Here is a 12,261-nt window from a genome sequence, read left to right as displayed (position 1 = left end):
CAAAACAACGACATGAAACCAGGCCCCCAAGTTCGCTCCTGGCCGTAGCTTACGGTCATATCTGGCAAAAATGGTGCGCCGTAAGACAGGGACCGACCACCGTAAGGTCTTTATTTGATGGATGGTCACCGTAAGCTACGGCCCCCCACCGTAGCTTACGGTGAGTACTGGGCTTAGGGGGGCCAACTTTTTCTTGAAAACCTTATTTATATATATATATATATATATATATATATATTTTTTTTTTTAAATTTCAACTTTTTATGTGTTTTTATAATTTTAAGGAAAAACATAAAATATTACCCTACCCCCCGTTAAAAACCCGTGTTGTCCTCAACACTATGTTCGGGAAATTCGTAAAAATTTCCCCACACTTGTTTCGAACACCGGTTTAAACGGGACTTATTCAAAACACACTAAATTAAATTAAATATTTACAAGTACCAAACCTGGGCCTCTTTCACATTTCCTCGTCATCCACCGGGCGTAAAATGTAGCCCACTTTATCTAGCTCGAGATTGTTGATATCATTACCTTCCAAGTACGGTTTGAGCCGATGCCCGTTCACCGTTTGTTGCTTGTTTGTTCGTTCGTCTTGAATATCAACATCACCGAACCTTCCCACTCGTCGGACAACGTAAGGACCCATCCACTTGCTTTTGAGTTTTCCCGCGAACAGTTTCAACCTTGAATTATACAACCACACCTTTTGACCTACTTCAAAGTTCTTTTTCTTTATCTTCGCATCATGAACCTTTTTCAGTTTGTCTTTATATGCGGATGCACACTCATAGGCTTGATCCCTTATTTCCTCAATTTCATTCAATTGAAGCTTTCTCGCCCGACCCGCTTCATCATAGTTTGCGTTTACCGTTTTAATTGCCCAATACGCCCGATGTGCCAACTCCATAGGCAAATGACATCCTTTCCCATAAACCATCCGATAAGGAGTGGTATCAAGTGGAGTTTTGTAAGCCGTTCGGTAGGCCCACAACGCATCATCAAGCTTGCTTGACCAATCCTTCCGATCCGTTCTCACCGTCTTCATTAAAATCTCTTTAATTTGCCGGTTGGAAACTTCGACTTGACCACTCGTTTGCGGGTGGTATGGTGTAGCAACGCGGTGGTTCACATTGTATCTCTTAAGCAACTTTCCGAAATTGAAATTTTTGAAATGCGAATCGCCATCACTTATTATCACCCTAGGCACACCAAAACGAGCAAAAATATTAGATTGCACAAACTTACATACAACGGAGTGATCATTGGTCCTTGTGGCAATAGCTTCAATCCATTTCGACACGTAATCAACCGCAACCAATATGTATAAAAACCCATTTGAGTTTGGGAAAGGACCCATGAAGTCTATTCCCCAAACATCAAATACTTCTACTACCAAAATCGGGTGTAACGACATTTCATCACGTTTTGAAATACTTCCCATTCTTTGACAATTGATGCAATTCCGGGCATACTCACAAGAATCCTTGAAAATCGTGGGCCAATAAAACCCACTAGCTAACACCCGATAACCCGTCTTGTTCCCACTAAAATGCCCTCCACACGCCGATGAATGAGCATGAATCAAGATCTCTAGAACTTCCGTTTCGGGAACACATCTTCGTATCACTTGGTCGGCCCCGATTTTGAACAAGTCGGGTTCATCCCATATGTATTGCTTCACTTGACTAAGAAATTGTTGTCGTCTCTTCCTAGTCCAATGATTTGGCATTGCACCCTTAGCCAAATAATTAACGTAATGGGCATACCAAGGTGCAACATAAGTAGAGACGGCCAACAAGTGTTCGTCGGGAAACCGTTCATTGATTTCACTTGGGTCATCAACACCTTCCAACGGGATTCGGGACAAATGATCCGCAACAACATTTTCACATCCCTTTTTGTCCCGAATCTCAAGATCGAATTCTTGTAGCAAAAGCACCCAACGAATCAACTGGGGCTTCGCATCCTTGTTTTCCATCAAATATCGGACCGCACTATGATCCGAATACACTATTACCTTGCTCCCCCAAATGTAAGATCTAAACTTGTCCAAGGCATACACCACCGCTAATAATTCTTTTTCGGTTGTGGTGTAGTTGAGTTGCGCCTCGGACAAAGTTTTGCTTGCATAGTATATCACCACCGGCTTCTTATCGACCCTTTGACCCAAAACCGCTCCAATGGTCGTGTCACTAGCGTCACACATAATCTCGAACGGCTTTGACCAATCCGGTGGTTGCAAAATAGGAGCCTTCACCAACTGTTCCTTCAAAACATGAAACGCTTGCAAACATTCGTCAGTAAAATCAAAGGGAACATCTTTTAATAATAAGTTACATAAAGGTTTTGTAATTACACTAAAACCTTTAATAAACCTTCGATAAAACCCCGCATGTCCCAAAAAAGATCTCACCCCCTTAACATTCTTTGGTGGGGGTAAAGATGAAATTACCCGAATCTTTGCTTTATCTACCTCCATCCCCCGGTCCGAAATAACATGTCCCAAAACAATACCCTCTTGAACCATAAAATGGCTCTTTTCCCAACTTAGTACCAAGTTTGTCTCAACACATCTTTTTAAAACTTTTTCTAATTCATTAAGACAAGAGTCAAAACTTGGACCAAAAATGGAAAAATCATCCATAAACACTTCAAGAGATTCCCCGACCATGTCCGAAAATATACTCATCATACATCTTTGGAACGTGGCGGGGGCGTTACATAGTCCAAATGGCATTCGCCGAAAAGCGAATGTACCATATGGACATGTAAATGTGGTTTTGTGTTGGTCATCCGGGTGAATAGCAATTTGGTTATATCCCGAGTACCCATCCAAAAAACAATAATATTTTTGACCGGAAAGTTTCTCAATTATTTGGTCAATGAAGGGTAACGGGAAGTGGTCTTTTGAGGTAGCCGCGTTTAATTTCCGATAATCGATACACACTCGCCACCCGGTTACCGGGCGGGTGGCGATTTGCTCACCTTGTTCATCTTTCACTACTTGGATACCGGATTTTTTAGGCACTACCTGTGTCGGACTTACCCATGCACTATCCGAAATGGGATAAATGATCCCCGCATCCAACCACTTGATGACTTCTTTCTTCACCACCTCTCTCAAATTCGGATTTAACCTTCTTTGTGTTTCACGGGTCGGCTTTGCATCCTCACTTGTAATAATCTTGTGCATCACAATGGATGGACTAATGCCTTTTAAATCGGCTATCGTCCACCCAATCGCCGCCTTATGAGCCTTCAACACCCGCATCAATTCTTCCTCTTGAGCTACCTCCAAGTTGGAAGCAATGATCACCGGTAAAGTGTCATTCTCCCCCAAAAATGCATACTTTAAGTGCTTTGGTAGCTCCTTCAACTCCACACTTGGTGGACTTTCCAAAGAAGGCTTTGTGCCCGAATCGATTTCCACCGGTAATGTATCCGTTTGGTAAGTCCATGGTGGACTTCCTTCCTTTACCGCAAGGGCTTCTTGCTCTTTCTCTTCTACCTCTAACTCACATGTGTGAACCTGCAAAGACATATCACAAACACAAGAACCCAAAATTTCTTCTTCGAACTCCTTCGGGTCGTAACCATCTATAAAATCTGCCAAGAAACACTCATCACCATACACATTAGTACCGTTAGTAAAAACATTCAACCTCATTTTTCTATTACCGAATGTCATGTCAACTGTGCCATAACGACAATCAATAATAGCATGTGCGGTGTTCAAAAATGGCCGACCCAAAATAACATTTTGTTGTTGAATTGGGTCCGCGGATGAGTAATCTAGCACAAGGAAATCAACGGGATAATAAAATTCATCAACTTTAACTATAACATCCCGTACGATACCCCGGGGAAGTTTATGAGACAAGTCGGCTAATACAACCGTTGTCTCAACCCGCTTCAATGGACCAAAATCGTATTGGTCATATAACCCCCCCGGTAGGATACTTACTCCGGCTCCAAGATCCAATAACGCCCTTGTGGTTTGAAAATTTCCAACTTGAATGTTTATTAGGGGCGTTCCCGGATCTTGTAACTTAGGAGGAAGGTCCCCTTTTAATACCGCACTTACCCGCTCCGTCAAGTCTACCAATTTAGGCACTTTTTGTTGCCTCTTTTGAGTACACAATTCTTTTAGAAACTTGGCATAAGCGGGCACCTGTTTAATAGCTTCAAGTAAAGGAAGATTAATTTTAACCTGTTTGAAGACCTCCCACATTTCCTCTTTTTGAGGACCCCGTTTTGAAATAAAATTTTTTCTACCCGGGTCTAATAAAGCCGAAGGAAACGGTATTTCACTAGACCCCTCACCCTCATTTACTTTTTCGTTTTCTTTTATAATTTCGGGTTTTTCAAAATTGGGTTTTTTAGAAGAAACAATGGGTGGTTCATTTTCTTCCTCACTTTCTTGACCCGTTATATCCTCAACCACCCCATCAACCAAATCCGGTGAAGGATTGGTTTTGTACTCTTTCCCACTTCTCAAAACACTTACATGATGAATATTAACATTGTTACCTCTTGACGTACCATGGGATGGATTTACCTTAGTGTCGCTTGGTAATTGATCTTTACCCTTCTTCAATTCGGACACTTCGGTTGCAAGTTGACCCATTTGAGTGGTCAAAGTTTGGATTGCTTTGTCTCGCGCCTCATCCTTTTGTATGCGAGCGTCATCCATTTGGTTCCTCTTTTGCATCTCCGCTTGCATACTCTTCAACATTTCCATCATTTCATTACCACCCGAAGACCCCCCTTGTTCTTGACCCGTTCGATATTGCCTTTGGTATCCTTGGTTGTTCCCACCTTGATATCCACTTTGATTATTATAAGGTTGGCGCGAACCATAATTCCCTTGGCTACCTTGAAAGTTCGGGTTTGATTGATTCGAAGGGTTCCCATAACGAAAATTCGGATGGTTTCTCAACCCGGGGTGATAAGTGTTAGAATTCATATTGAAATTTCTACCACCCCCTCCTTGACCTTGAACGGCATGAACTTCTTCAAATTGCCCTTCCACCATTCCTTGACAATTTTCCGCCGCATGACCTATTTCATTACACAATGCACAAACATCATAAATTTTATTAGAAGTTTGTATGTTACCATCATCAACCGCATGCACTTGTGTTCGGGTAACGGCCGGTCGTGCTCTCCTTGAAGCTTGAGCCTTTCTCTTTGAGGTGATCGCCATTTGTTCCAAAAATTCCCAATCCTCATGCTCATAGTTTGTGCCAAATGTCCCATTTGTAATGGACATCAAATCTCGTGCATCTTCGGCACACAACCCTTCATGAAAGGCATTCATTAACTCCCAAAGCTCAATCCCATGGTGTGGACAATTTTTAATCATCATGTTCAAACGCTCGAAAGCTTCATGGAACATTTCGCCTTGTTGTTGTTGAAAGCTCCTCAAACCTTTTCTCGCATCATTGGTCTTTTGGGCGGTATAAAATTCATCTAAGAATGTTTGTTGCATCTCCGCCCAAGTATAAATAGATGCCGAAGGCAAAGTGTAGAACCACTTCTTTGCCTTGTCCTCCAAAGAAAATTGAAATAATACCAACTTGATATCATCGGCCGAAAAACCTTGACTCCCAAGAGTATTGCAAATTGAGTCATAGGCCTCCAAATGGAAATAAGGCTCCTCCGTTGCTAGCCCCTTGTATTTCGGCAAACTTTGTAAAGAATTGGTTCTTACTTCAAAAGTTCTCCCTTGGTTGTTATGAGGAATGACTACCGGTGAAGGATTGTGAGTAATCACCGGTCTAAAATGTGCTTCAATTCCCCGTGCATTTTCCCTAAGATGCCCCCTTGGCACACCAAATCGACCTCGTGGACGAACTTGACCCATTGGTCTTTGCATGGGCCCTTGTGGTACCATTGGTTGTTGAATTGGCCTTTGAATTTGCGGTTGCACCTGTTGTGGTCGAACTTGTTGCAAAGGAACCGGACGTTGCAATTGCGGCCCTTGTGGCCTTGGCCTAACATGTTGAGGTATGAGTTGTTGTTGTTGCACCCCACCAACATTTGGAATAACTTGTACTTGGCCTTGCATATAACCGTACTCCCCTTGTTAAAGCCATGAGTGGCTAATTTCTTGGATGATTGTCTTGTGGTGAAGGTTTGTGGTAGACTTTTGTGTTCTTATTTACATTTCTAGAATAACAATCCCTTTTCATTTGAATTGATTGTTATGGTGTGTAATTGATTGTTAGTAACAGGTTGATTCTTATTTTGAACTAATTAGAAACCATACGTTCTTGGTGCCGTTGGCAATCGAGATATCATGGGTATAGTTAGGTTTGGGTAAGGATTGATTGATCATCGGGTGATAACCTCACGTTCTCGGAATCTGAGTACTTAACTGCAATTGTTTATACATGAACTATGTCTATGTAGTTCTTTCTAGTTGAATGTTAACACAAAAGTTGAAACAAACCGGATACACAAGATAATCATTTGTCTCTCAATTGTTTACAATCTAATTTTCAATTCGCAAATAGATTAAGTAATCTTAGTTTTTAAAACCAATCAAATCAAACCACTCTTGAATTTTACTTTTTCTTGCAATTAGTTTAATTTTAGTTAACTTAGATACATTTCTAAATAACACATTTTCCACAAACTCCCTGTGTTCGATACCCACTTGCCACTATCTACATAGTTGTTATTGGGATTAAATTTGCGTGACCATGACATCACGTCAAATTTTGGCGCCGTTGCCGGGGAGCCCCTGTCTTACGGCAATCAATTTTAGCTTTTGTCAAGGGACCGTAGCCTACGGCAGTGACCGTAGGTTACGGTCCTGAATGGTCTTTTGCTCCAATTTCCTTTATTTTTCTTGGTTCCCACACATCTTGAGCATGCCAGCTTCTAGCATCAATTCAAGCTTCCTAAAACCCGCATCTTGCACACTTTTAACACCTGCATCATCATCATCTTGTGATTACCTAATTCATGCAAATAACCGGATAAAATGTAGAATGTGCATTATGTTAAGCCTTTTAAGGGTTGTCCTACGGACCACCCGTCAACCACCACTTCCGCTAATGCCCTTTGGGAACGCCTAGACGCCATTGTTCTACAATGGATCTATGGCACTATTTCCAAAGATCTCGTGCATACCATCCTTGTACCTAATACTACTGCCCACATGGCTTGGACCACTCTCGAGAGCCTTTTTCAAGACAACAAAAGTGCTCGCGAAATCCAACTTAAACACCGGTTCTCCAACACCCGTCTTGAAAGCTTCCCCAACGTGTCTGCCTACTGCAGGAGCTTAAAGTTCTGGCCGACCAACTCTCCAATGTTGGTGCTCCTCTGGATAATGATGGTTTGGTTCTACAACTTCTAGTTGGTCTTAATGAACAATACGAAGGAATCGCCACGATCCTTCAAGGACAAGATCCCTTACCCAACTTCTACAGTGCCCGTTCTAAGCTTATCATGGTGGAATCACGCAAGGCCGAGAACGCCTTACACTCCGCTAAAACTGCCAGCACTGCCCTACAGACATCCTCTTCTTCTCGCCCAGACCACGCCAACCCCAATTCTTCGGGCCGAGGACGTGGTAGATCATCCTGGGGACGCGACCGCGGACGCAACCCCAACTCTTGGGGCCGTGGTTGCTATCAGCAGCAGCCGCAACACTTCAGCCCATGGGCTTGGTGGGCTTCCCCTCCTCCATACGGGCCTTGGGCCGGTGCTCCACAGCCGCATTGGGCCGACTCCTCACAACAGTGGGCTGCACCCTCTGCATCTTCTCAACAAAACTGGGCCGCCCCACCCTGCCCGTACCCTACAACCCAACCAAACTCTACCACCTCTAATCCGGCCGCTGGCATTCTCGGTTCCAAACCATCACAGGCTCACACCGCTGCTTATACACCGACTGACATTGATCAAGCCTTGCACACAATGACTCTCAACCAGCCCGACTTGACATCATACATGGACACCGGTGCGACAGGTAATATGTCCAATACTACGGACAATTTTCAATCTTTTTCTTATAATAGCATGTCTAAAAATATTATTGTTGGTGATGGATCGACCATTCCGGTAATTGGACAAGGCCACAAAACCTTACCACCACCTTACCTACCCCTTCTTCTAAAAAACGTCTTGTATTCACCAACATTACTTAAAAACTTAATTTCGGTACGTCGCTTCACCACTGATAATTCTGTTTCAGTTGAATTTGACCCATTTGGTTTTCTTGTGAAGGACTACAAGACACGGACCCCTATCCTCCGGTGCAACAACAGCGGTGATCTATATCCCCTGGTGCTTGGATCTGGAACTACCAACTCACCCTCCACTTTTGCAGCCATCTCCTCTTCACTTTGGCATCAACGTCTTGGTCACCCTGGCCAAGACCCTTTACTTTCTTTAAAACATTCATGTTCAGTTCATTTTGATTCTATTAATAAAAACATTTGTCATGCTTGTGTTCTTAGAAAAAGTATTTAACTGCCTTTCAATATTTCTAATACACCTGTGTTTAAACCTTTTGATATAATTCATAGCGACCTATGGACCTCACCAATTTTAAGCACTCACGGTCACCGCTACTATGTCCTATTTTTAGATGACCTAACCAACTTTCTTTGGACCTTCCCGATTGCACAAAAATCACAAGTATTCGCCACATTTGCCATTTACCACAAACAAATCCAAACTCAATTTGACCTACCCATTAAAACTTTTCAATGCGACAATGGCACCGAGTACGTCAACTCGTCTTTTCAAAACTACTTTAACCAACATGGAATGATCTTCCGTCACTCCTGCCCACACACATCCTCTCAAAACGGCAAAGCCGAATTAATAACATGATCCGCGCCCTTCTCACCCATGCATCCCTTCCAAACAATTTTTGGCATCACGCCCTCGAAATCGCCACATACTTATTAAATATTTTACCATCCAAACAATATAATAATAACACACCAACTGAGCTACTTTACCACCGCACCCCAACTTATGATCATCTCCGCGTTTTCGGCTGCCTGTGTTACCCTCTCATACCTTCTACCACAATCCATAAACTTGACCAGCGCTCATTCCCTTGTGTCTTCCTTGGTTACCCATCAAACCATCGTGGATACAAATGTTTCAATCTACAAACAAAACAAATCATTATATCCCGCCATGTCACGTTCGACGAGATCACTTTCCCGTTCGCCAATACCTTCCACCCACCACCTTCATATGACTTCCTTGAAGTCCCCTTTCCATCACATTACTGGCCTCATATACAACCATCCCATTCACCCAGCCCACCACAATCACCCTTGCCCCCACCTACGGCCCAAATACCCTCACCCCGTCCTACGGCCCACTGCCACTCTCCTATCCCCTCTACTTCTGGCCCGACCCAATCTCAGCCTACACCGCCCAGCCACCCATCTTCCAACCCAGCCCACCTCTCACCCGATTCGTCTGCCCATGCCCACAGCCTACCCACATGGCCCCATTCACCCCCGACCACCCACCTCAGCCCACCCCCATCGCCTCCAACCACCCGAACCATGTGGACTCGTGCCATGGATGGCATCGTCAAGCCCAAACTCCAACTTAACCTACACACGTCTACCATTATTCCCGTCCCCAAAACACCCACCCAGGCCTTGTCCATACCGGAATGGAAACATGCCATGACTAACGAATATCATGCTCTTATAAAGAATGAGACTTGGGAATTGGTCCCTTGGCTTCCGCATATGAACGTTATCCGAAGCATGTGGCTCTTCATGCACAAATTTAAATCGGATGGCTCACTAGAACACTACAAGGCAAGGTTGGTATGTGATGGATGCTTTCAACTGGTAGGGGTCGATTGCGGCGAGACATTTAGTCCGGTTGTCAAACCGGCCACCATTCGTACGGTGCTATCTATTGCTTTATCACAGGCATGGTCGGTGCACCAATTGGACGTAACTAATGCTTTCTTACATGGGACTCTCGGTGAAACGGTATACATGTATCAACCCATGGGGTTTCGCGACAAAAACTATCCAGATTACGTTTGTCGGCTAAAAAAATCTCTATATGGGTTGAAGCAGGCACCTCGGGCTTGGTACCAGTGATTTACCGACTTTGTTCTCACTCTTGGGTTCTCGCAAAGCAAATGCGATGCTTCTTTGTTTGTGCATCATCAGGGCCGTGACACCACATTTCTCCTTCTCTACGTCGACGATATCCTGCTCGTTACTTCTTCGTCATCGCTTCGGCAACATCTCATGACTAGATTGGCACATGAATTTGCCATGAAGGACCTTGATCCTCTCAGTTTCTTCCTTGGTATATCGGTTACTTGCGACAAAAATTCTATGTTTCTGTCCCAGCATGCATACGCCGCCGAAATAGTTGAACATCCAGGTATGTCCTCATGTCGCCCGGTTCACACTCCCGTGGACACTCACGTAAAATTAAGTGCCACCGGGGGTGACCCATTCCACGATCCTACTCTTTATCGGAGTCTTGCTGGAGCCCTTCAGTATTTAACCTTTACAAGACCCGACATAAGCTATGCAGTACAACAAATATGCATACACATGCACGCACCAACTACCGTACACTGGGAAGCTCTCAAACGCATCATTCGGTACATTCAGAGAACTCAATCATATGGACTCACACTTGGCCCTTCTACTGACCCGCGTCTTCTTGCTTATAGGGATGCCGATTGGGCCGGCTGCCCCGATACCCACCGTTCCACCAGTGGATACTGCGTGTACTATGGTGATAATCTCATCTCCTGGTCCTCCAAGCGTCAAGCCACCATCTCTCGCTCTAGTGCGGAAGCTGAATACCGAGGGTAGCCAATGTTGTTGTAGAAATTTGTTGGTTGTGAAATTTTCTTCTCGAGTTGCATCGACCCTTGTCTCGTGCCATATTAGTATATTGTGATAATCTCAGTGCTATTTACTTATCAGGTAATCCAGTTCAGCACCAGCGAACCAAACATATCGAGCTCGACATACATTTTGTTCGTGAACAGGTTCAACGGGGTCAGGTTCGTATTCTACATGTCCCGTCTCGTTATCAGATTACTGACATTTTTACTAAAGGTCTACCGCGTTTTCTATTTGAAGAATTTCGATCCAGTCTCAGCATACGTTCTCCTCCCGCTTCGACTGCGGAGGTGTAATAACCATTGTATTTATAGATATTATTTTGCCATTATCATGTTTCCTTGTACATAGCTTAGGAAGTTGTTGTATTCCCTAAACAAAGGGATTTGTATTGGTTATAAATATAATGGAATAAGAGTGGGAGGATCATCGATCCAATTGTTTCACTACGCCTGCGAATGGAACTCAATGTGTCCCCTCAACGTGCATGAAGAATGAAAATATATATAATTTGCTTTTAGGGTTTTAATATGTCGGGTGTGATGGTCATCAATGAATATTATAAAAAGTCCTTTTATTATTTTTCCTTCCACCCTAACCGACTTCTTTGTATTTCACACACCAAAAGCCCATTTGATTCTTTCACTTGAACTTAAAATAAAACCATAAATAAATTAAATCAATTTAGCGTGTTGTAACAATCCATTCAAGTAAAATTATTTTTCATTACCTATTCTTTATTTATTTATTCATATATTTTGTAATCTCATAATCATTTAAATTTACTAATTAATATCCACAATAATAATCCTGCAAATGACATGATTTTAACTTGTTTTATTATTCAACGTATAAACAATAATAACCAATCAAAGTAATATTTTTTAATTTTTTAATAATATCGGTACATTTTTATTAGAGTAAAATGCCCGGATAGTTCCTGTGGTTTGCTCAAATTTCACCTTTAGTCCCCAACTTTTAAAAATTACACTCTTGCTCCCTGTGGTTTGACTATTTGTTACTCGGATAGTCCCTGAAATGGATGAAAGTTAGTTTTATCAGTTAAGTGGGTGTGAAGTGACAAAAATACCTCCTAACATTAAAAATACAATAATTTAAACATTAAAAGATTATTATTTAAAGTTTAAATATTAAAGTAAGGCCTACATTTTATTAAAATAACAAAACACCCTAACCCCACCCACCATCTCCATCTTCATCCTTTCTCACCTATTCATGTCTGTTGTCCAAGAGTGGAATCCACCACTACCATCGGCAATAAGAAAGAAAAACCCCATCACAACTTTTGACAAAAAATCCCCCTTCCTCACTCCTATTAATCGAATAAGGTGAAACTCCCTATCACTGTTTTCCCCCACCATCA

At 42.8% G+C, this 12,261-nt stretch overlaps 1 protein-coding gene across 1 annotated transcript; it reads left to right on the top strand.

Annotated features, from left to right (window-relative positions):
- Positions 1–10,262: 10,262 nt before the first annotated feature.
- LOC110918866 (uncharacterized mitochondrial protein AtMg00810-like) lies at positions 10,263–10,844 on the top strand. Its single transcript, XM_022163146.1, has one exon. The coding sequence runs from the start codon at positions 10,263–10,265 to the stop codon at positions 10,842–10,844; it is 582 nt and encodes a 193-aa protein (XP_022018838.1).
- The last annotated feature ends 1,417 nt before the right edge of the window (positions 10,845–12,261 follow it).

This window comes from Helianthus annuus, chromosome 16 (assembly GCF_002127325.2).
Source record: "Helianthus annuus cultivar XRQ/B chromosome 16, HanXRQr2.0-SUNRISE, whole genome shotgun sequence".
NCBI classification, from domain to species: Eukaryota; Viridiplantae; Streptophyta; class Magnoliopsida; order Asterales; family Asteraceae; genus Helianthus; species Helianthus annuus.
The sequence above is the reverse complement of the archived record's forward strand: the minus strand, read 5'-3'. Positions and strand labels throughout refer to the sequence as shown.